Raw genomic sequence first — 25,499 nt, 5'->3', positions numbered from 1 at the left:
GACGGCATATTCCTGAGGTACAGTGCTGGGAGCTGGGGGGATCTGGCAGGTGCCTTTCCCTGTGTGATTCAGGAGTGGCTCTGGGAGCATTCATGCAATCTAGCTGCATGTGGGGCTCCACATGCTGTTGTGCTAAGTGATCACAGCGCCTGGAGGGGTTTGCTGTTTGTCACTAGCAAGGCATTGTGAGAGACAGCTCAGGCTGGAGAGAGTTCAGGGGGCACAGCGGTCCCACAGACCCAGGCTACACCCCAGGGATCCTGTCACAGGAGACACCCCAAAATCAGTAGCCCCTTTTGAAAATGTGGCTGTGACTTGTCCAGGGCCACCCAGGAAATCTATTGTACTGCTAGGTACATGGCCAGATCTCTTAGCTATACTTGTACCACCAGCCCCTCCAGCCCTTATTTTCAGTGTATGGTTCTACATCGTCTCCTCAGACACAAAGGATCAATTCTTTAAGTCAATGTGCACATCTGTTGGAAGTCCACTCTACTCTGGTTTTAATTGTCCCTACCCAAATTAGGGTATTCATATGCTATTAACCTTTTGTTGTAAATTAGATATAAATATGTTGGTTCTCAGCTGCGAAGTGGAACACAGAATCAAAGACACACAAGCCAGCATTTTGTGAATCGTAGACTAATTCTTAAACTAAAGCAATGCTATTTTCTGCTCTAAATATATCTATCACTGTTTCTATTTACTGCATGTATTTGCTAACGGCAAAAACTCAGGCCGAATGATTTCACAAATCACCTCTTTGGCAGGTTTTAGACTAGTTCTCCCTTTCTTCTACGCCCAGATGCCTGAGGGTAAGCACTTTCCTTTCTTAGCTGAAACTCACTGGTATGTCTTGTCCTGCTGTCTTCATTTTGTTCCATTCATTTCTAGAAACGCTTCATCTTCCCAGGTCCAGGTAAGACCTTTTTCAACATTTAACTTTCCTGCTATGCATTGAGCTACAGCATGTCATTTTTGCTGATTGTCATTTCACATGTTAAACCAATGCAACAGCAAAGGTAGGCTTCAGTGAATATTGTTAGTGCAGCACTTTATAATATTAGTAATTCAGATACTGTAGTAGTGATGGGGCCATACAGCTACCTAGATAGATAGACAGGTTACTGTTGACACGTATCTTACTATAAGTCCAAGTGCTGTTCAGTGGCAGTATTTAAAATTGTACTTAGGTCTGTCTGTTATTTTCATACAGTATCAAATTTTGAAGTTCAGCTCAACAGGAAAATGTTTGCTGAATTATGCCATAGGAAATTGGGTCTGCTGGAAATTCCCTTTACAACTAGATAGCAAAAGGCACAACTGCACAAAGGTTATTCAACTTCTCATACATAGTTCTTCAAGATCCTTCAAAGCTGCTGTACGTTAGGGGGAACTGAAATAATGAGAGCCCAGCACAGAGCACAGAAGGCTGGTTGTCCTTTTATAATTTTTTCCAACTATTATAGCTAAAATAGCTGTGTAATTATGGAGATTGCAAACTATGCTTGCATAGGACCCAAACCTGCAAATAAGTAAATGACTTTACTCATGTGACTAGTTCCATTGAAATGCTTGAAATGCCCCTACCCTGGTATCCTGTGAAATTTCATCTTAGCTCACGCCACATGGCAAGGGCTGTGTGGGAATTAGGATCAGGGATGAAATTGGAAAGCTGCTATTCTCTGCAACTCCACAGAAGTTAATGCTACAAGCAGGGCCGGCTCCAGGGTTTTGGCCGCCCCAAGCAGCCAAAAAAAAACAACAAAAAAAGCCGCGATCGCGATTGCGATCTGCGGCGGCAATTCGGCGGGAGGTCCTTCGCTCCAAGCTGGAGTGAGGGACCGTCCGCCGAAATGCCGCCAAATAGCTGGACGTGCCGCCCCACTCCTGAGCGGCCGCCCCAAGCACCTGCTTGACAAGCTGGTGCCTGGAGCCGGCCCTGGCTACAAGCAGTATCAACAAGTCCTCTGTGTCTGCTTGCCCCTCTTGAAAGGGAGTAGGTTATAATGTACACTGGGGACAGCATGGCTTCATTTGAGGTGTCAGGCAAGCAGGCACAGAGACTGCCATCTGCTTTCTCCGAGACCCCTGGGATTTATAGGTCTCGCTTCTCCCCCACTCTGATTGCTAATCCTTCCCTTGGAGGGAAGGATGCAGAGAAAATCTCACAAGAAAAACCTCTGTTTCCCGATGATTCCCCTTCCACAAGTCTTTCTGCAGGGCATGAGCACCTGGTCCAGGGCTATTAACTATTTTCCTCATTGCATATGCTTAATTACTCACTCATAACATCGTTTCTGCTCTGCATATGGGCATGAGACAATTATCATGCCTCACTTGATCTGTTTAAGGTTAAATGGGTTATATTTAAATGATAAGATGGGACTTCTGCTTATAGCATTTTATTTTTATTTTTAAGTGTCAATAACCTTTTGAAATCTTATCAAAAGCAATTTTGAGATGTTCTTTTGCTTTGATGTAGCTGTTAGTCACTAGCAGGAAATCAAAGCCTGTATTTTCTTTTCATCTGTTTGTAGTTTTATTTCAGTGGTATCAGTTAATATAAGGCAGCTCTGAGCATAATGTACAAATTAGGAGAGGTTTGATGAGGCAAAATGTTAAATGTCATAACAGGTTTCTTTTCCTCCTGCAGGTATCCAATTAGTTTGGTTGTCACATAAAAGAATGTGGCTTGAGCTGATCATTCTTTTAAAGTTTGGTAAGTGCAAATACTTTACACATGTCCAGGCTAAACCTTTTTGGTTAATATTGTGTAATTTACATATTTTCCCAGCCTTTCATTACATTGCTTCATCTTTCCTCTAGTGTTTTAAATGGTTATTAAATTCTACTGAAATATAGTCCTGGTTAGACACAGGTGCAACACTACAATAACTCCTCTTTCCAGCACCTCCATTCCAAAGACCTGATTCAAAGTTCATTAAAGTCAAAGGAAACACTCCCATTGTATTCAATAGGCTTTGGGTCAGGCCCTAAAACAGGTAACCCATGCCTGCCAACAGTTGATAAATGTGAATCTGGGAAGCAAAGCAGGGCAGATTAATCAAACACTCCTATTACTTGACCACTGAAAATGCTTGTAAATAAGCTGCCTGTCTGAAATATATCCTAAGCCATAAATTGAAGTTTGACAGTTTCAGCACTCCCTACAAACACTCTTAATTGATGCTATTCTGCTATTTCTAAAACTGCATTAATAATGTCTCTAGTTTCCCTTAGAATCCTAGATCACAATTTTTATCAGAAGTTGAGCCAAGCAGAGTTAAACAATGATGCCTCCAAGGCTTCCATTCCTGTTCAATGTTTCAGGACAGAACTTGCTTAAAAGGGTAAAACCCTGCAAGGAAAATCTTAACTTACTGGGAGGAAAATATTGAAAGTCATGTCGGGCAAAGCAAGCCATAAAGCTTTGTGATTATCTGATTCCTAATTATTTTCTGTTCCTAAACTTCCATCTTCTCCTGGAAAAAGCTAGGGGTTCAATTCAAGCAATCTGACAAGCTAAGGAATCACTGACTTGGATTCCAGTCTCAGTTACACTGGTATAAATCTGGAGCAACTCAATCGAAATCAGCAGAGTTACTCCAGATTTATATTAATGTAAATGAGATCAGAATCTGGCCGTGTTCATGGGGTCACCTGTGATGTTATCAATAATACTGCATCAATGCCTGCTATATCTACATATGAAGCACAAAGCAACTGCCTGGCAGTTTCACATGTTTACTGCACAATGTAATATTGATCAAAATTTTAGCACTGATGTGCAATATGCTAGTTACCAATTTATTTATAATGATCTGCAGCAGGTGTGTTCAGACTGGAAATAAGGCACACATTTTTAATGGGGAGGGTAATTAACCATTGGAACAACCTACCAAGGGTTGTGGTAGATTCTCCATCATTGGCAACGTTTAAATCAAGATGGGATGTTTTTCTAAAAGACATGCTCTATTTCAAACAAGAATTAGTTTGGGGAAGTTCCTATGGCCCGTCTTATACAGGAGGTCAGACAAATGGTCCATTCTGGTCTTGGAATCTATGAACCTATGAATTAGAGAAGCTCTTTTGCATCCTGTCAAGCAGCTTTACCAAAGGACAAAAGGAAAGTGTAGACAAAGGACAACTCAGGTGATGTTGCAGTGTAGCTGCTTTTCTCTGGAGCATATAGCTGAGCATGTCACATCATTACAGCTGTATTTGTCTTCTTTTGTGTTCAGTGCTGTTAAGTCTCCTGCATGCAGAGGATGACTGTGATAGTGGCTCTTGTCATCCAACCATTGGAGATCTTCTAGTGGGTCGCAGTGAGCAACTAACAGCCTCATCAGTTTGTGGACTGACTGGCCCTCAGAAATACTGCATTATAGGCTACCTTGAGGTTGGTTTATTCTTATTTATAAAATAGCTGCACATTATAAGAAGATGCTTCTAGATATGTTTAAATAATTAGCAGATAACAAGAAATATACCTGGTGAAAGTATATATTCTGTTAGGGCAGGAAGACAGCTTGGTAGTAGCCTTCAGGATGATGTTTAATTTCTCAACAGAAATGGCAATGCATCAGTGAGACATAAGAACATAAGAATGGTCATATTGGGTCAGACCAATGGTCCATCTAGCCCAGTATCCTGTCTTCTGACCGTGACCAATGCCAGGTGCCCCAGAGGGAATGAACTGAACAGGCAATCAGCAAGTGATGCATCACCTGTCGTCCACTCCCAGCTTCTGGCAGTCAGAGGCTAGGGATACCCAGAGTATAGAGTTGCATCCCTGACCATCTTGGCCAATAGCCATTGATGGAACTATCCTCCATGAATTTATCTAGTTCTTTTTTCAACCCTGTTACAGTTAACATTCCCTGGCAACAAGTTCCACAGATTGACTGTTCAAGGAAGTACTGTGAAGAAGTACTTCCTTTTGTTTGTTTTAAACTTGCTGCCTGTTAATTTCACAAGGTGACCCCTAGTTCTTGTGTTATGTGAAGGAGAAAATAACAGTTCCCTATTCACTTTCTCCACACCATTCATGATTGTATAGACCTCAATCATATCCCCCCTTAGTCATCTCTTTTCAAACTGAAAAGTCCTAGTCTTTTTAAACTTCCATACCCTTAAATCTTTTTTTCTTTTTTGCCCTTCTCTGTACCTTTTTCAATTCTAGTATATCTTTTTTGAGATGTGGCAATCAGAACTGCACGCAGTATTCAAGGTGTGGGTGTACCATGGCTTTATATAGTGGCATGATGATATTTTCTGTCTTCTTATCTATCCCTTTCTTAATGATTCCCAACATTCCGTTCGCTTTTTTGACTGCTACTGCACATTGAGCGGATGTTTTCAGAGAACTATCCACAATGACTCCCAAGATCTTTTTTGAGTTTTAACAATTAATGTAGACTGCATCATTTTGTTTGCATTGTTGGGATTATGTTTTCTAATATGCATTACTTTGCATTTATCAAAATTGAATTTCATCTACCATTTTGCTGCCCAGTCACACAGTTTTGTGAGATCCTTTTGTAGCTCTTTGTAGTCTGCTTGGGACTTAACTATCTCGAGTAGGTTTTCTATCATCTGCAAAGTTTGCCCCCTCTTTTTTGTTCACCTCTTTTTTCCAGATCATTTATGAATATGTTGAACAGCACTGGTCCTAGTACAGATTCCTGGGGGGCACCGCTATTTACCTCCTTCCATTCTGAAAACTGACCATTTATTCCTACCCTTTGTAGCCTGTTTTTTAACCAGTTACTGATCCATGAGAGGACCTTCCCTCTTATCCCATGACTACTCAATGTATTCACAAATGAATACATGAATCTCCAGTGACACTTTGCTGCTGCCATCCTCAAGTAGTTTTCCTGTAAAATGCCTCATAAAGGCAAACATACACAGTATTTGTCAGTCTGATGGGCATTTATGCATGTGAAGAATGTAGTTTTGTAAGGCTATGTCTACACTTCAAGCTGGAGGTGTGAATTCCAGTTCAAGGAGACATGCCCTCACTAGGTCTGATTGAGCCAGCCCACTAAAAATAGTGTAGCCGTGTCGGAGTGAGGGGCTAGCCACCCAAGTACATACCTATCCAAGATGCTAAGCATATATTTGAGGTGGCTAACTCTTCCCATGGCTCATGCCACCACAGCTATGTGCTACCTTTAGTGGGCTAGCCTGGGTATGTCTTCTCATGCTGGGAATTACACCTCCAGCCCAAAGTGTAGATATACCCCCAGTGGCAAGATTTTGTTTCTTGTGTACTGCACCTATAAATCTTTTAGGTGTCTAAATGCCTTTCAGGATCTAATCCTAACTCCTACTGATTTCAATGGTGTTAAGCACCTAAATACCTTCGGGGTTCTACGCCTAAGAGTCTGCTGGATGCAGTTGCCATTTTGTGTTCAGTTTAGATGTAGAGTGTTGCAGAGGAGACACATACACAATGTGCTCTCTTATGTTGCTGTTTTGTTGTGTAATTTAAAATAAAAAGTAATTAATTGAGCAACCATTCTTATGAAAAACATAACAGCGTATGTAAGCTCTTTCACTGTGCAGGGAGGTTAGGCTGATTTCCCGGACAGTTTTGTGAACGTCAGAGAGGAATAGGAGCCAGCATGAGCAAACATAGCACTCCCCCGAAAAAGCTGCTAAAACTGTCAGTTCTGACATTGCGACACATTTATTTGGGTTGTTGTAATTCAGTGAGTTGCAATGAATTCAAAGCTGTTTGCACTAGATAAACTCATTATCTTGATAGCTGCATCTTGTCCCCTTCCACCTGGCTGCAGTGGGCCTTGCCTGCACTAAAATCAGTCTGGCATTGCCACATAAGGGGCCAGATGCGTAGAAACGTATGGAGGGTGTCTGCACCCTGTGTATGCCCTGGAGCCCAGCTCTGAAGGGACCCACATCTCTGTGCAGCTGAGCGTAGGCGACAGGGAAGTGATGGATAGGGCTCTGCGTATCCAACAGTCATTGCCTGTTATCAAACTTCCTACTGATATAAATGGGAGTTTCCCTGAGCAAGGTCTGTAGGACATAGTCCCATGAAGTTAATAAATAATCATGAGAAAAAAATATTTTTCACTAAATACCAGATGTGAACTGCAGAGGAAGTTAATGAGACATTGCTCATTTTAGAGGTAATTTTAAAATTACTATTTATCACCTTCTGGTCAAGTGCTGTGACATGTTTAAAGTATAATATACTCCAGAACTAAGATAGTCAGATGGTGCATATCGAGCTAGTGCTGGTCATCTTATTCATTGTAAATCAATGATCTGATGAATTTAACCACTTTTTCCATTCTCAAATAGTTTGTGAATTAGTCCTATTTTCTGTGAATCTCTTCACTTTTTGTAATTATCCACCAAATAGTTTGAATGAACAATTCTCAGGCAACATGGTTATTCATGAACTATTCCCTATAACGATTTACTCTGATATTTGTTTTGTGTGGCCTTAGATGCACATGTTGTTTACTGCAACTTTTTTAACCAGGAGATTGAGGAATGAGAAATAATGAATAGTGAATAATCTTGTTTGCTCATGCCTACCCTTGATAAGAACATAAGAACATAAGAACGGCCGTACTGGGTCAGACCAAAGGTCCATCTAGCCCAGTATCCTGTCTACCAACAGTGGCCAATGCCAGGTGCCCCAGAGGGAGTGAACCTAACAGGTAATGATCAAGTGATCTCTCTCCTGCCATCGATCTCCACCCTCTGACAAACAGAGGCTAGGGACACCATTCCTTACCCATCCTGGCTAATAGCCATTAATGGACTTAACCTCCATGAATTTATCCAGTTCTCTTTTAAACGCTGTTATAGTCCTAGCCTTCACAACCTCCTCAGGCAAGGAGTTCCACAAGTTGACTGTGTGCTGTGTGAAGAAGAACTTCCTTTTATTTGTTATTTAATATCATGTGAATATGATATTGTTAAGATGAACAGCCATTCTTGAGACATTAGCACAATGATTTGTGTGATCTGACACTGGTTAAGTGTCATGTCCTCTCTAGTTATTATTTTGCATAGAGGATAAGAGCCTACTACTGCTACCACCTAATGGGGTTATTCCTTCAGCTCAAAGAGTGAAGGCCTGTGCTTTGGGGGCTTGACCCTATAAGGTGCTGAGCACTCTGGCCCCAATGCAGCAAAGGACTTCAGTATATGCATAACTTAACATATGTGAATATTCCCACTGGAGTCAATGAAACTACTCACATGCTAAAATAATTGCTTTGCTGGAGCAAGGCCAGCATTTTTAACCAATGAGAGTCCTGCATTCTTTTCCCATTGGTGACCCATGTCAGGGGTTCTTACAAGAGAAAAGCTGTTATTGTAAATATTTGTGATTAGTGAACATGGTACAACTGAGCACCTCAAGTTAGAATCTGTCTCCAAGAAAGCTACACGAATGAGAACACCCGTGTGAACGTTGTTTTACATTGGATTTTTTGTGATATTTCTGCTTATTATTATTTTATTTTATTTCTGAGAACATAACATTAACTGAAAAAATGATTGTCAACATTTGTATTTGATCAACAAAGATATTACAGCAGGTGAACAGCAGAAAGCTACTAATTCCCATATCACTAATCCATATCCCCATAATTTCCAATCCTGTATCATATTGCTTCAGAGGGAGGGGTAACCACAGCCCTGGAAAAGGATGTTGATTACATTCCCTCCATGCATAGGACAGGGAGTGGAGGGGAGGGGGGAAGAACCAAGGCTCGGACAATCCCCACCCCCATGACCTCTCAAATCTCTTCTTAAAACCCATTTTGTCCCCACAATCATTGCTACCATGTTGTACTCACCAATAATCTCTCCACACCCTCATTTGCTGTAACCAGTATCTCATCTGTTGTTTCCTCTAAGGTTTTCTCCCCTTAAATTGTTAATTCTATGGAGCAGAGAGTATGACTTTATGTTTTGTAAAGTGTCAGGTACACTGAAAATGTTCTATAAATAGTTTGTACTATTAACCTCTATGTGTCTCAGTTTCTTCATCTGTAAAATGAAGATACTAATACTTCCATACACAGGGCTGTTGTGAGATTCAGTTTGAGGCCATCAAATGGAAGATGCAAAGTACTAAGTGCCCTGGCCTAATCAATAACATAAAGGAGGGCAGATGAATAAAGATTGTTACTGAAATTAGAATACATTGTTTCAGCAATAGCATTTTGGGATTGCATGCTCAGTGTGTGTTCTCTGATTTTGTGTGCATAATTGGCAGCTTGCTGAAACATCATTAGAAATAATGTTATGATACTGTTCTAATGAAAATCCAGAGTAACAGAGGGAACAGAATAGGCCACAGTCCAACAAAGATTTATGCAGGTGATTAACTTTAGGCACTTTAAGAAATCCCATTGAAGACTTGATCTGAACATTTTATTGAAAATTCTGATTCAAGATTCAAAACACAGCTTGATATTTATGTTTAGAAAGAGAGCACTGTATATATTTTAGTCCTGTTTATAAAGTGTGACTGTATGTTTCTAAATTGCATGCTTATGTAAAATATGTGATTTAAAATATTAGTCTACTTAGTACGTGTACAAATTTTACAAGGAAAAGAAGAAAAAGTGCTATTGGAGAAGGTGTAAAACTGCAAATTTCAGAGATTAACGTAACCTGGCAGATTTTGCTATGTAAAACAAGCATATGCTTGTCATGTAGAGAGCAAAAATCTACCAGGCAAGGTCAAAGTAAGCAAAGTCAGTATCATATTATACATGTCCATACAAACCTGAGGCTTGGTGATCTCCACCCCTACTAAGCATTTTTGTAGCTTTAGCTTTCTATAAAAGTATCATTTTAAAATGAAGTGTGTGGGATATTTTTTCTATTTATATATACACACATTCAGGATCAGACACACTGTAGTAATGGTTGCATATAATATAAATTCATTAGTGTTTACAATCTATGAAATAATTATATACGTTACATACATACGTGTATATATTCTGTACAATATTTACTAATTCCCTGGGGATTATACACTTTAAAAACACGCAAACATTTTATATACAACATAAGTGAGTAGAACACCCAGCCTTCCAAGCAGGATAAAGAAAAAGGATCACCTGGCCTCCTCCTGAGGCTGCTAGCCAGCTTCATATTGGCATAAATGTGTTACTTGTATTTGGTGTCTTAATAGCAATGTGCAGCCAAGGATGAATCTGTTAGAATCAGCTGTTCAGATATCTGTTTGTGAACCAATTTAATTTTTAAGAACATAATTTAATTTTTAATAACAGTTTAATAGGTTCTCCTTCCAAGAGCCTCTCCAGCCTTACGAGCACAAATCCTTCCCCGGTCCTCACGCCAGAATCTCATTATGCTCTCTCTCACACTGCCGGTGCTGAAAAACTTTATGCACCGGTAACAAAAGAGATAAAAGAGTTTTTAATTTGCTAATAAAGTTCCCTCTTGGCAACTCCCTGCCCATGAAACAAGCTCCTCCTGACATCAGTACCAAACACCATCACAAATTGATTCACATTTTCCTTTTAAGCTCCCCCTCCTCAGAAAAAACTGGGGGAAACAGGTATTCTTCTGGCATGCCCTGATGGTCCCCAAATTTGGGCTCTGGCTAACCAAGGCCCCCGTCCTACAGTATGCACATGTGGTTTTTTTGCACATGAGACAGCCCACTGGGCTCAATGAGACTACTCACACGTAAAGTTAAGTGTGTGCATGAGTGTTGGCAGAATCAGGTTCCAAGAGACAGGCCCCAATCCTGAAAACACCGAGGCATGTGCTAATCTACTGGACAATGGGGGCAGAGATTGCACTGATAGTTTGTCTTGCTTATTCTGTTTTTTAGGGTGAACAGAAATGCTTCCTTTGTGATTCCAGATACCCATATAATCCCTATGCCCATCCCAACAGTCACCCAATTGAAAATATTATCACAACTTTTGAGCCAGACCGGAAAAAGAAGTGGTGGCAGTCAGAAAATGGTAGGTTACAGTCAAGTAATGTTTCCTAACTTGGCTAGTTTAGCTTATTCTAATCAATATTTGCAATCATCACTTTATGAAACTATAAGACAATATGGCAGGGGTTCTCAACCATTTTATTTCTGAGGCCCCCTCTCCCCCAACATGCTAAAATAACTCCAGGGCCCAAGAGTGGGGGTGCGGCCCAGGGCTTTGGCCATGTGGAGGGTTTGGGCCTTCAGCAGGGCCGGCTCCAGGTACCAGCTTAAAAAGCAGGTGCTTGGAGCGGCCAAGGGAGAGGGGCAGCACCTGCGGCAATTCGGGGGCGGCAGGTCCCTCACTCCCTCTAGGAGCGAAGGACCTGCCGCTGAACTGCCGCCGCCGATCGCGGCTTTTTTTTTTTCTTTTTTTCCCCAATTGCCGCCGCCGATCGCGATCGCGGCTTTTTATTTTATTTTATTATTTTTTTTGCTTGGGGCGGCAGAAATGCTGGAGCCGGCCCTGGCCTTCAGCCATGGGGTTGGAGAGCTGGGGGCTTGGGGCTTCAGCCATGGGGTACCTAGGGTGACCAGACGTCCAGATTTTATCGGGACTGTCCCGATATTTACTTGTTTGTCCCGCGTCCTGACCGATGTTTGGTCGGGACACTGGACAAGGAAGCAATTTTTGCCCTCCGCTCTGGCTCGCGCCCCCGCCCCCTCCTTCCCCCATTGGATAGCTCCCCAAATCCCCGCCCTGGCCCCGCCTCTTCCCCACGCACGCTGCTTGCGCATCGATCAGCTGCATGGCGGCGGCGCAAGCGCTGGAGGGAAGCCGGACACCAGCGTGTGTGGTGCGGCCGCACACAAAGGCTGGTGCAGGAGGCAAAGTCCCGGGGGGGTGGGGCCGGGAAGGCCGCAGGAGCAGGGGGCAGCGAGAACCCACCTGGGGCCGAGACAGCCCCACAAAGGAGGCACAGACCCCCCCTTCCCCACCCTGTAGCTGCCATAAGCTCCAGTGAACAAACCGGAGCGCTCCCCCCTTGGTGTGTGTGGGACTGCCGAGCCGAGCTGCTTCCTTCTTCCCCCGCCGCCTCCGCTCCACTCACAGGCGGGAGGTTTTGGGTTACAGCGCCCGCACCCCAGACCTCCCCACAGCCGCCGCGCCAAGAGAGAGGCGCGGACTCGGAGCAACTGCCCGACACTCCTCCCTCCATCCCCCCTCCACACATCCCTCCTCCGCTGGCCTCCAGGCGCAGCTGCTGCACCGCACCACCTTCTTAATCTTCATGGTGGCCGCGCCACACACGCTGGTGTCCAGCCTCCCTCCAGCGCTTGCGCTGCCGCCATGCAGCTGATCGGCGCGCAAGCGGCGTGCGTGGGGAAGAGGCGGGGCCAGGGCGGGGATTTGGGGAGCTATCCAATGGGGGAAGGAGGGGGCGCGAGCCGGAGCGGAGGGCAAAAATTGCTTCTTTGTCCAGTGTCCTGACCAAACATTGGTCGGGACGCGGGACAAACAAGTAAATATCGGGACAGTCCCGATAAAATCGGGACTTCTGGTCACCCTAGGGGTAACAGGGCTAGCGCTTCTACGCCAGGCATAGGTGGTGGGTATAATAGGCCAGGGGAGGCTAAACCTCCCCAGCGCAGCTGCCGCTGCCCTGCCAGCGAACACCTGGGCCGTGGTGCGCCCGCCTGCACTCCACCTCTTCCTGTCTCTGCTCCGCCTCTTCCCCGAGGCCCCCATTGCCTGCACCTGCCTGGCTGAATCCCCCCTCTCCTCCACTTCCCCTCCCCCACTTCCCTTCCCCCTCTCCAGAGTTCCCCATTGCTCGCCATGTCCCACCTCTCTTCTACCTCCCCTCCCCCATGAGGACCACCCAACCCGCCACTTGCCACATCCCGGCAGGCAGTGGGGGCCTCACAGGGAAGGGGGTGTAGAGGAGAGAAGGGACACAGTGAGTGGCAGGCCAGGGGGGCCTTGCAGGGGAGGGGGGTTGGAGGAGAGGAGTGAGTGGCAGGGGCCTTGTGGGGGATGGGGGAAGAGAGGATGGATGCGGCAAGCTGCAGGTGGTGGGGACCTCACGGGGGTGGGGGAGAAGGAGAGGAGGAACGCAGCAGTGGGGGGGCCAGGCAGGGAGGGGGCTGAGCGGGAGTGGGGGTGGGACTTGGGGTGGAGTGTGGGTAGGGCTGTGGGCGGAAGAAGCGGGACAAGGAGAGCTAGACTCCCCCAGGGGAAGCTTCACCTGCCGCCCATGCCCACGGGCTGCCAGGTTCCTGCCCCATGGGGCACCAAGGCTTGAGGGTCTTTAAGCCCATGGCAGGGAGGGGCACGCTCGGGGCTTCTGCAACTTCAGCCCTGCAGTTGGGGGGACTCCGGGTTTCAGCTGTGGGGTGCCAGGGTTGGGGGCTCCGAGCTTTCTGCCCTGGGCACATCCCTTCTAAAGCCAGCCCTGCTTTGTGAACCCCCTGAAACCAGCTCACGGCTCCCCAGGGGCTGCGGAGCCCTGGTTGAGAACCGCTGCTAATGCCACATAGTGCTTTGCCCTGTCATAGGGCCTGAGCACTAGCATGAATATTCATGCAAATACCCAGCCTTCCATGCCCAAATCTAAATTCCTCCTCCGCATAATATTGGGGTGCACTTATTCTATAAGATAGAGTATCCGTACATATTAATGCCAATTAGCTCATTCTCAAACCTGCCACTTCTTGTCCAAACTGGTTTATGGTGGTTACTTCCATGTTCCTGCTGTGTTCCCTGTGGTCACCGTCTACTAGGGTGACCAGATTAGTAGTATAAAATATCGGGACAGGAGCGGAGGAAAAAAAAAGGGGGGGGCGGAGCAAAAAAAAAAAAAGGAGTTTTAAAGGGGCCTGGGGCATTAGCAGGCCCCGGCCCGCGCGCTGCCCTCCCAGCGGAGCCTCCCACCCCCCGGCCCGCCATGGGCATATGCGGGGCGCGGTGGGTCCGGGCGGGGGCAGCGCGGAGCGGGCAGGAGCCGGGTGGGCAGCAGAGGCCGAATCCCCGCTGCTGCCAGGGAGCCCCACGCCTCTCCCTCCCGCTCGCGGCTGTGGCTCCTTCCCGGCAGGACGCGCCTCCCGCTGCCTCGGCCACATGCGGAGCGCATCCCCCGCGCCTAGTCTCCCTCCCGCCGGGAAGGAGCAGCTGGACGCGCGCCGCATGTGCGCGGGGCAGGCCGGGGGGCGCATCCCGCCGGGAAGGAGCCGCAGCCGCGAGCGGGAGGGAGAGGTGCGGGGCTTCCCGGCAGCAGCAGGGATTCGGCCCATGCCCCCGCGCCGCCCACCTGGCCCCTGCCCGCTCCGCGCTGCCCCCGACCGGACCCACCGCGCTGCCCCACGGGCTGCAGGGCTGGAGCAGCCTCCAGGCTGCGCTCCCGGCCCCGGGTGCAGCAGCCCGGGCAGAAGCCCTCTGGCGCGGCGGGGGGGTTCACAGCTGAGCCCCCCGTCTCCCTCCCTTGCCAGCCCCCCTTTACCCACCCGGTGCCTGGGTGCCGGAGCTGACGCACCAGCTCCAGGATCCAGGCACCGCCGCCACCCCCTCCCTCCAGGCTTGCTCCGCCATGCTGCAAGCCTGGGAGGGAGGAGGAATGCTGCGTGGTTGGGGAAGAGGCGGGGCCAGGGCGGGGATTTGGGGAGGAAGCAAATGGGGGAAGGAGGGGGCGGAGCCGGGGCGGGGGGGGGGCGCGAGCGCCAGAGCGGAGGGCAAAATTTCTTTTTTGTCCAGTGTCCTGACCAAACATTGGTCGGGACGCGGGACAAAGAAGCAAATAAAATCGGGACGTCTGGTCACCCTACCGTCTACCATTAAGTTATGACTCTTACTCTGAGGCAGGGCCGGTGCAAGGATATTTTGCGCCCTAGGCGAAACTTCCACCTTGCCCCCCCTCCTCCCCCGGTAACATCGGTTCATTGAGGGGCAAATCCTAACGAGCCTTTATAGAGCCAAGGGGCCAGTCATGCCCAGGGGCTGCTCCCCAGATCAGGTTCCTCCCTCCCCACCCCCTGAACTCCCCTGAAGGCTGCACAGCTCCCCCCTGATGAGCCCTCCCCGCCCCACCCCGGTGGCCCCCGCCCCGAGTCCACTCACTGGCTTTGCAGGGTTTGGGCCGCTGCAGCAGCTTGGCAGGGAGGAGCTGCCTTCTGGGGGCTCCTGCAGCAGATGCATGCGGGCAGAGGCCCCCGTGCACCCCCCCGGCTCCCCCCTCGCCGCGCTCGGGCTCTGCGGCTCCAGGGAGTGTGAGCTGCCACTGCCCCTCCCTCTCCCGGAGCAGTCTCAGGGCCCCACGCCCCAGCAGCAGCTCACATGCCTGGGAGCCGCAGATCCCAAGCGTGGCGAGGGGGGAGCTGGGGAGCGCATGGGGGCCTCTGCCCGCATGCATCTGTTGCAGTCTGAAGGGCCCCCAAGGGGGGGGCCAGGTCGCAGGATGGGCGGGGGGCGTGACTGCTCCCCTCTAGTGGCGCCGCCGCCTTTGCAGAGCTCCTGCCCCCCTGCCCCGCGCCGGCTCCTCCATGGCTGGGGCTCACCCCCCCTGCAAGCCCTATGCAGTATTATTAAACTGGTGCCCCTATGCCCAATGGCAGCCTGAGCTTGCAGCCCAGCGGGGGCAGGGGCGGAGGGACAAGGCAGAAAGAACAACAAGACGCCCAGCCAGCCTCACGGTGGCGGAGAGTCACAGTTCTCTGCAGAGACCCCTGTACCCTCTCCCTCACGCAGAATGGACATGCAGAAGGTATTTAATTAAAAACACTAAACTTGGGAATAAAAAATGTCAGTCACAGGTTTTTTGATATGCCCTGAAGTTTGTCAGACATTTATTTGCAAAAACTTTGAAGTAAGGGCGAGTCAGCTGTCTTGCTGAATACAACATTAAATATTATGGAATACATGATGCAGCTCTTCTCTGTTTTACATTTTCTTAATCAGTATTTCTAAGCTGATTTTATATTTTAAATGTACTCTTAGCCTTCATAAAGTAATCATTCCAGATTACTACATATTTAACTCACTGAAACAGACATTATTTTAAATTAATCAGTCACAGAGGTTTAGTGTGTTCATAACAATGTTCATTGCTTTTAGAAAAAGGGAACACTAATTTACTGTGTGTGATCTCCATAACAATACACATGTTTATGAAATTTCACCAACTTTAAAAAAAATGTTTCCAAAGATTTTAGGCATAACAAAGGATTTTATATCTTACTAAGGTACTGATTTTGCTTAAAACTAGTTCATCAGATAGTCAGAAGTAAAGAAAGGGAAACTGTCCAGCCATCTGGAAGCAAAGGGCTGTTGCTTCCTTCAATGAGGGTGGGGAGGGAGAGGGGGTGAAGGGAGAAATGGATGGACAGAAAGGACAGGAAGACTTTGGAAGTAAGTTTTTTTTCCTATAGTAATTAAAATGTGTATTTTAGATAAGGGCGGTCTTTTGAAGAATTTATTTAAAAAACCATATGTCTGAAGATCCAAGCATTTAAGGCTAAAGATGATTGTGCATCTAAAAATCTATGCAAGGATTTTTTAGAGATGTGATTTTATAATCTTCACCAACTCACTAATGAAATATTTTTAAAGCAAATTTTAAACTAAGGTCCTGTAGACTGACATGTTCTGAGGCCTTGGCTACACTGGCAATTCACAGCGCTGCACTTGCTGCGCTCAGGGGTGTGAAAAAACACCCCCCCTGAGCGCAGCGAGTGCAGCGCTGTAAAGCGCCAGTGTAATCAGCGCCTGCAGCGCTGCAAGCTATTCCCCTCGGAGAGGTGGAGTACTTGCAGCGCTGCGAGAGAGCTCTCGCAGCACTGGCGGCGCGACTACACTCGCACTTCACAGTGCTGCCATGGCAGCGCTGCCTCCGCGAGTGTAGCCAAGGCCTGAGTAAATATTACAGTCATGTTTTTGTCAGTACATTCAGAAACTGACAGTAGATACCTGGGGGTTGGCAAATGCCTGTTAAATGTCTTCATTACCCCTTGAATGGCTCTTTAACAGTTTCAGTGTTGTGCTAATAGGTCTGGCAGGCTGGAGACTGTTTCTCTTATAACTACTAGATCCCCTTCCCAGGAAGACTCAGAGCCTGCAGGAAGGGTCAGAACAGAAAACTAGTAGGGTGGACACTAAGACCCAGTGGTGCCCCAAATTTTCAGGTGCCCTACCCAGCTGCCTATGCCTGAGGACAGCCCGGGGCACCCCCCAACCACTTGCAGCCCTAGGACAGTGCCTAGTTCACCTAGGGTTACCATATTTTAAGTGTCCAAAAAGAGGACACTCCACGGGGCCCCGCCCCCGCCCCAACTCTGCCCCCAGCCCCGCCCCGCCCCAACTCCGCTGCTTCCTGCGAACATTTGATTCGCGGGAAGCCTGAAGCAGGCAGGCAGCAGGCAGCAGGTAAGCTGGGGCTGGGGCTGGGGTGGGGGGGGCGCGAGGAGGCGCGGCCCAGTCCAGCCCCCCCGGCCGAGTGGCTCCCTCTGGCGGCCGGCAGGCCGGCCCAGGCCAAGAGGCTATGGCCCCGGCGTCTCCCGCCCGGCTTGGCTCGGGCCCTGGGGCGCCGGCCCCCGGCCCCCGGCCAAGCACCGCTGGCCCCAGCCCGGCCCTGGCCCCCGGCCGAGCACTGCCGGCCCCGGCCCCGGCCCCAGCCCCCGGCCGAGCACTGCCGGCCCCGGCCCCGGCCCCCGGCCAAGCACCGCTGGCCCCGGCCCCAGCCCCGGCCCGGCCCCCAGCCGAGCACCGCCGGCCCCGGTGCGGCCCCCGGCCCCCGGCTGAGCACTGCTGGCCCCGGCCCGGCCCCCGGCCGAGCACCGCCGGCCCCGGCCCCGCACCGCCGGCCCCAGCCCGGCCCCGGCCCCCGGCCGAGCACCGCCGGCTCCGGCCCGGCCCCGCCCCCCGGCCGAACACTGCCGGCCCCAGCGGCTCCGGCCCCTGGCCGAGCACCGCCGGCCCCTCCCTCCCTATTTTCCCGGACATGTCCGGCTTTTTGGGATTTCCTCCCGGACGGGGATTTGAGGCCCAAAAAGCCGGACATGTCCGTGAAAATCCGGACGTATGGTAACCCTAAGTTCGCCTGGTGGTTGCACTGGCCCTGCTCTAAGGCCTGTTATTAGTGCAAGGCCTTGTGGAAGTAATTATGCTAACAGCTCCATTTCAGGTGAGAAAAGGGCAGGTCTAAGACAGTAACCACTGGTCATAAATTCTGCACTCTCATTTGGAAGGACAAACAAGTAAACACAAAGAATACAGCACACCAAAGAATTCTGCTAGAAGGGGGTTTTGGAGAGGGTTTTAGCAATCTCCTTACTAGACAGATGGACCACAAAAACCTTGAATTATTACAAAATGAGTGATGAAAAATTGTTCTTCTTAACCTCTGAGGATAGGACAAGAAGCAATGGGCTTAAATTGCAGCAAGGGAGGTTTAGGTTGGACATTAGGAAAAACTTCCTAACTGTCAGGGTGGTTAAGCACTGGAATAAATTGCCTAGGGAGGTTGTGGAATCTCCATCATTGGGGATTTTTAAGAGCAGGTTAGACAAACACCTGTCAGGGATGGTCTAGATCAGTGTTTTTCAACCTTTTTTTGGGCAAAGGCATACTTGTTTCATGAAAAAAATCACGAGGCACACCACCATTAGAAAATGTTAAAAAATTTAACTCTGTGCCTATATTGACTATATATAAAGTAATTCTCTTGAATAGGAATCAAATAAACACAAAGAAAGTATTTTATAATTACTTTATTATGAAATAGTAAGTAAACAGAAATATGAAAAATTATAAAATACTTTATTCAGTGCGCAACCTGGGCCTGTTTGGCTGAACACAAAGCTGATATTCTGAGCTATTTATAGTCCTTAACATCAGTGGTGGGATTCAAAAATTTTAGTAACCAGTTCCGACATTCAAGCATGGTTTAATATTTTTTTCCCACGGCACACCAGGCAACATCTCGCGGCACACTAGTGTGCCGCGGAACAGTGGTTGAAAAACACTGGTCTAGATAATACTTAACTCTGCCTTGAGTGCAGGGGACTGGACTAGATGACCTCTCGAGGTCCCTTCCAGTTCTTTGATTTTATGATGTGGGTTGTTAATATTAAGATGCGTGATTGTGGACCCCAGATATGCCACATATTGATGAGGGATAGGTATTAATCTGTTACAGTCACAGAAGATGATCAAATATGGTTGGGTTTTCAAAAAATTAAACAAAGAAGGGATATAAAAGATCCAGTCTAGTTCCCTAATTTTGGGGTTCATCAGTTTCCCAAGACAGTGTAAACTGAATCAGCTCTCCCTTCACTTACTTTTCCTTCCCATCTTTGTTTTGAATGGTCTTCACAATGTAAGATTGTATGTACGAAAATGCAGGAAACCACGTTATTGTACTGATCTTATTTTTATACTTGTGCAGACTGATTTTTCTATTATTTCAATGATATTTGTCTACGTTAATTAAAGATTCTGTGTCTGCTTCACCAAATTTTATCTTCTTAATTAACTCCAAGTAGCAACCTGAAAAAGAACCTGTTATCTGTGACAAATGTATGTTGCATCCCAATAAATAATTATAATTGTAATAATTAATCAGGCTACAGTGGCATCACAAACAGGAGTGATGAAGCACATAGCAGAGACCCTGTGGCAGGGGCGGTAGTGGGGGGCCTTGCGGGGGCTATAGCCACCCCAAAATTTACCTTAGCCCCCTTGTAGCCACCCTATAACAGCTGCCACTCTCCAGCCATCCAGTTCTGAAGGCAGAGCAGAGAGAGTGGTGGCTGCTGGCCAGGCATCCAGCTAAGAGACTCAAAAACTAAAGGAAAAACTCAGAAGAAGTAGAAGAAACAGCAGAATAATGCTAACCAGTGGTTCTCAACCTTATTCTTTCCAAGTCCCCCCCACCCCCAACATGCTATAAAAACTCCAGGGCCCAGGGGGCAGGCCTCAGGGCTTCAGTTGTGGGATACCGGGGCTCAGGGCTTCTGCCTGCGGGGTGCTGAGCTCCTGCCCCATGGGGTGCCATGGCTTGAGTCTTTAGCTCTGGCAGTGGGGGGGGGGTCTCAGAGTTTCTATCCCATAGGGCAGGGGGACTCAGGGCTTCGGGCTTCAGCCCCGCAGTTGCGGGGGTTTGGGGCTTCTGCCCTGCGGGGCCCTGGGGCTCAGGGCTTCCGCCACGGGGTGCCAGGGCTAGGGGCTCCAAGCTTTCTGCCCTGGGCCCCAGCCAGTCTAAATCCAGCCCTGCTTCATGGACCCCCAGAGACCAGCTCGCGGATCCCCAGAGGGCCACGGACCCCCCGGTTGAGAACTGCTGCAATACGATACATTCTCTTTCTCTCTGATTTATAATGTTGGAGCAAAGATTTACAATGATTTAGATCTGGTCATTTGTAACTACCCAGGATTTCAGAAGCATTTGATAAAAAGAACTAACTTATCTATAGAGAAATTGTAAGCACGATACCTTGAATCAACTTATTTTCAACAGCTGAATCAAAGGAACTACAGCAGGATTGAATTACCTACCACAGAAATATATTTTTTCATATAGCATCTACTTTTAATTTAAATCTGTTTTTGTGATAAAACCTACAGCTGCATAAACCATGATAGCAGGTTGTGTACCCATAGGAAAGACGAGTAATTTTACATCACTGATCTTCACTGTTTTTTAATTCCTTTTCAGGCATTGACCATGTTAGCATTAGACTGGACCTAGAAACCTTATTCCAGTTCAGCCATCTTATACTGACTTTTAAGGTACTCTGTTTAGATATTTTACTTGAGCCTTCACATAGCTTTATGTAAAGAACATCATGGTTGCAAAGTCAAGCACTCAAAAGTTAGGAATGACAGAATTAAGGTTGCCTGTGCAACATTAATTTGGCCCCTTTGTGTCTATGATTTATTTTATAGTCTTTAATTACATGGTCACATACTATTTTTCCCAAAAGACCCCTACTTGGTTCTCTTAAAATTGCTTATTCACCATTTCCCCCAGTTTTGGGTAGTAGTAGTGATTCATTTTTGCTGAGAGAACTCAGTTGATGAACCCTGTTTCTTATGAGCTTCAGTTCATACTTAGACAGTCTATTTCAGAAAATCAAGTATCCCAAGTAGTTGACTGGGGAATTAATCCTGCAAGCCCGCATGCTTGGAATTGTCATCAGCTGTTATTGGAGTTCTATGTGCAGAGGGCTTGTAGGTTCAGACCTTAGGGCTTATGAAAGCAACATAAGCTAAACCGGAAAAGGCATTATTTGGAAGGAGTGTTTGCCAGGAAACTTCCCCTTGTAGAGAGAAACCCTTCTATTTAGGGTATATCTACACTGCAGTCGGGGACATACTCATGTGAACTTTGATATAGCTTGAGTAACAACAGAAGTGAAGCCATAGCAGCACAGGCTGCTGCTGGAGTGTGGGCCCAGGGTCCTGGGTGGGTGTGGCTAGATGAAAGCTAGCTCGGGTATGTCTCTATGTGCTACACTCACACTTCCCATTTGCTTTCATTTGCTGCTGACATACCCTTAGTTCTATTAAAAGCTTGTTCCAAAAGTCTGTTTAAAGAATTATTGCAACAATGTTTCTTCCAGACATTTCGGCCTGCGGCAATGTTGGTTGAGCGCTCCGCAGACTATGGTCACACCTGGAAGATATTTCGATATTTTGCACAAAACTGTGCTGAATCTTTCCCCAACATCCCTTCTGGTCCGGCAAAAGGAGTGGGAGATATTGTTTGTGATCCAAGATATTCAGACATTGAGCCCTCCACTGAAGGCCAGGTATTTCTTAGTGTTTGTGCTTTTTTTACTTCAAATTAAACTGATTTTCTTCTCATGCCAATGAGATATCAGCGAGCCAGTTTGTATTCCACGTCTGATTCTTCTCACACACTGGTTTTACAAGGGGAAATGCCTGCAATGGGTTACACTGAGAAGAAAATCAACACCACTCAGTTTTATTTTGAGTTTCAGGTTCAAATGAACACATACAGAAACTCATCCAAAAGTATGTAGTTTCTCCAGGTTTCCACTCTAAATCGTAAGTCCCTCCCCACAACAGGTCTTCACTCCCCCTAAACTTCCGCTGACCTGTGCAGAAGCCTATTCTCTGATATCTGCAGGTGACAGCCAGCTGGCTCCCTTCTTTAGTTTCAACCTGTGGGGCTGGGGGCTGGTCTCTCTAACAAATCCCCCAAAAGGGTCTTCTGTCTCCCCCACCAGTTTTTCAGTAAGGGGACTCAAAAGCTTTACTGAGTCCCATGGGACACTGATGGCAATTGCCACGGAGAAGCATCAGAAGGGCCAGCGTTAGATTAGCACCATCCTCCATTGGTTTTCCTGCATCCTTTCTGCTCCTATTCCCTTCACCTACAACATACTCTTTCTTCCAGTATGGAACTTGGGTTCCAGAAATTTAGTCTACTTTAATTACAGCAAAAAGCTCTGCTCCCAGTTTTTCTGAAAGTCTCACAGGCCTCAAATGTTTTGGCACTCTTCATTCCCATGTATGAATCTGAAACCAGCAGACTTTCATATGCCTTTGAGTGTCATAAAAATTTGAATAGTTCTACTTATAATGCATAAAAATCATGCTTCATGCAAAAGCTAGCTGAATATTATTTGTTAAATAATATTTATTAAATTTTGCATTATTTTATTAACATTTTTGTTATTATTTGCCCAGAATCTAAAATGGGGAAAATAATTTGTGAATACTCACCAATATTTACAAATTTCATGAACATGTTCCAATAAAATATTCACAAATAATTTAAAAAACTAATTAGCCATTGTTTAAATTATTTTTGAAGATAAATATATTGTATTCACCCAGCTTTAGTTCATACAACCCTCACGCACACAGCTAAATTCAATGTTTAGGTGTCCTAATGCATCACTAATAACTGTATACAAGATAGTAGCTGCTCATTTTAGCTCTGTTGCTATATACTGATATTTAGTATTAATTAACCTTGAAATATTTCCAAATTTATAAAAGCACTGTACTAGGAATTTGTTTTTTGTAAGTTTTTTAAAAACAAGAGTTACACAAAATTTCACAGCAGTTTTTGATTTTTCAGTAAAACAGGTACCATTATTCTCAGGGAAATGAAGATCACATATTTGCAAAAAGCATTAGACTCACCAGCAAACATTTATATAGAAGGATACCCAAGAGAATTCTATTTAAATTATTTAACTTCTATTCCCCTTTGTCACAGGGAGCAGATTCCAGTTCCCCACTCGCTTTTAAAGGGCCCAGTCACCCTGTGACACCCCCCCATTCATCTCTTCCGCTTCAGTCTCTTATGTTACTTACTATCCTGAAGAGCTTGTTAGCAATTCTCCATTTCATTCCCTTCTGAATCCTGCACATCAATGTAATATTGACCCTCAGCCCAGCTTTACATAGGGCTGAGCTAGCTATTTCTTTAATTCCATACCCCTGCTCCCTTGGACCAATTTGGGTCGTGCTTTGCTATATTGCTACAAGTCAGCAAAGCACTTAAGCAGCTGCTTAACTTCAAGCACAATTATAAGTGCTTTGAGCCCTCATTTAGGAATGTAGCTATGTGTCCAACTTCAAACATCTGTGGGGGAGAGTGTGGGGGTCCCGGGCTAGGGGTGGGGTCATGTGGGGGATGGTCACAGGGGTTACTCCCCTGACCCCCAGCTTCTCGCCCCCCCCCCCAAAAAATGTCCCCACCAGTTGCTGTCCCGGCCAGTCAGGGTAAGCTGCTGGCAGGCCGGGACACTTTGTTTACTTAGGGTATGTCTACACTACGGGATTAATCCGAATTTACAGAATTCAAATTTTGGAAACAGATTGTATAAAGTCGAATGTATGCGGCCACATTAAGCACATTAATTCGGCGGTGTGCGTCCATGTACCGGGGCTACCGTCGATTTCCGGAGCATTGCACTGTGGGTAGTTATCCCATAGCTATCCCATAGTTCCCGCAGTCTCCCCCGCCCATTGGAATTCTGGGTAGAGATCCCAGTGCCTGATGGGGCAAAAAACATTGTCGCAGGTGGTTCTGGGTACATCCTCCCCCCTCCCTCCATGAAAGCAACGGCAGACAACCGTTTCGCGCCTTTTTTCCTGGGTGAACACTGCAGACTCCATACCATGGCAAGCATGGAGCCCGCTCAGCTCAAGACAGCAGTCATGAACATTGTAAACACCTCGCGCGTTCTCGTGCAGTTTATGCTGAACCAGGACCAGAAAAACGAGGCGAGGAGCAGGCGGCGATGGCAGCGCAGCGACAAGAGTGATGAGGACATGGACATGGACATGGACACAGAATTCTCTCAAACCGCGGGCCCCGGTGCTTTGGAGATCATGTTGTTAATGGGGCAGGTTCTATCCATGGAACGCCGATTCTGGGCCCGGGAAACAAGCACAGACTGGTGGGACCGCATAGTGTTGCAGGTGTGGGACGATTCCCAGTGGCTGCGAAACTTTCGCATGCATAAGGGCACTTTCATGGAACTTTGTGACTTGCTGTCCCCTGCCCTGAAGCGCCAGAATACCAATATGAGAGCAGCCCTCACAGTTGAGAAGCGACTGGTGATAGCCCTGTGGAAGCTTGCAACGCCAGACAGCTACCGGTCAGTCGGGAATCAATTTGGAGTGGGCAAATCTACTGTGGGCAAATCTACTGTGGGGGCTGCTGTGATGCAAGTAGCCAAAGCAATCACTGAGCTGCTGCTAGAAAGGTAGTGACTCTGGGAAATGTGCAGGTCATAGTGGATGGCTTTGCTGCAATGGGATTCCCTAACTGTGGTGGGGCGATGGAACCCATATCCCTATCTTGTCACCGGAGCACCAGGGTACCCAGTACATAAACTGCAAGGGGTACTTTTCAATGGTGCTGCAAGCACTGGTGGATCACAAGGGACGTTTCATCAACATCAACATGGGCTGGCCGGGAAGGGTTCATGATGCTCGCGTCTTCAGGAACACTACTCTGTTTAAACGGCTGCAGCAAGGGACTTACTTCCCGGACCAGAAAATAACCGTTGGGGATGTTGAAATGCCAATAGTTATCCTTGGGGACCCAGCCTACCCCTTAATGCCATGGCTCATGAAGCTATACACAGGCAGCCTGGACAGGAGTCAGAAGCTGTTCAACTACAGGCTGAGCAAGTGCAGAATGGTGGTAGAATGGGCATTTGGACATTTAAAAGGTAGCTGGAGATCGTTACTGACTTGGTCAGACCTCAGCCAAACCAATATCCCCATTGTTATTGCTGCTTGCTGTGTGCTCCACAATCTCTGTGAAAGTAAGGGGGAGACCTTTATGGCAGGGTGGGAGGCTGAGGCAAATCGCCTGGCTGCTGATTACGCGTAGCCAGACACCAGGGCGATTAGAAGAGCACACCAGGAAGCGCTGCGCATCAGAGAAGCTTTGAAAACCAGTTTCATGACTGGTCAGGCTACAGTGTGAAATTTCTGTTTGTTTCTCCTTGATGAAAACCCGCTCCCTTTATTGACTCATTCTCTGTAAGGAACCCA

The 25,499-nt window shown here is 47.2% G+C and overlaps 1 protein-coding gene across 1 annotated transcript in view; it reads left to right on the top strand.

Moving 5' to 3' along the window:
* The first annotated feature begins 2,688 nt into the window (after positions 1-2,688).
* Positions 2,689-25,499, top strand: part of LAMB4 (laminin subunit beta 4) — an 87,645-nt gene continuing 64,834 nt past the window's right edge. Inside the window, exons 1-5 of the mRNA XM_065408225.1 lie at positions 2,689-2,722; positions 4,245-4,402; positions 10,871-11,006; positions 20,665-20,738; positions 21,572-21,760. Coding sequence (XP_065264297.1) covers positions 2,689-2,722; positions 4,245-4,402; positions 10,871-11,006; positions 20,665-20,738; positions 21,572-21,760 — 591 coding nt within the window. The remainder of the gene's footprint in view (positions 2,723-4,244; positions 4,403-10,870; positions 11,007-20,664; positions 20,739-21,571; positions 21,761-25,499) is intronic.

The sequence above is a fragment of the Emys orbicularis genome, chromosome 1 (genome assembly GCF_028017835.1).
Source record: "Emys orbicularis isolate rEmyOrb1 chromosome 1, rEmyOrb1.hap1, whole genome shotgun sequence".
Lineage (NCBI taxonomy): Eukaryota > Metazoa > Chordata > Testudines > Emydidae > Emys > Emys orbicularis.
The sequence above is the reverse complement of the archived record's forward strand: the minus strand, read 5'-3'. Positions and strand labels throughout refer to the sequence as shown.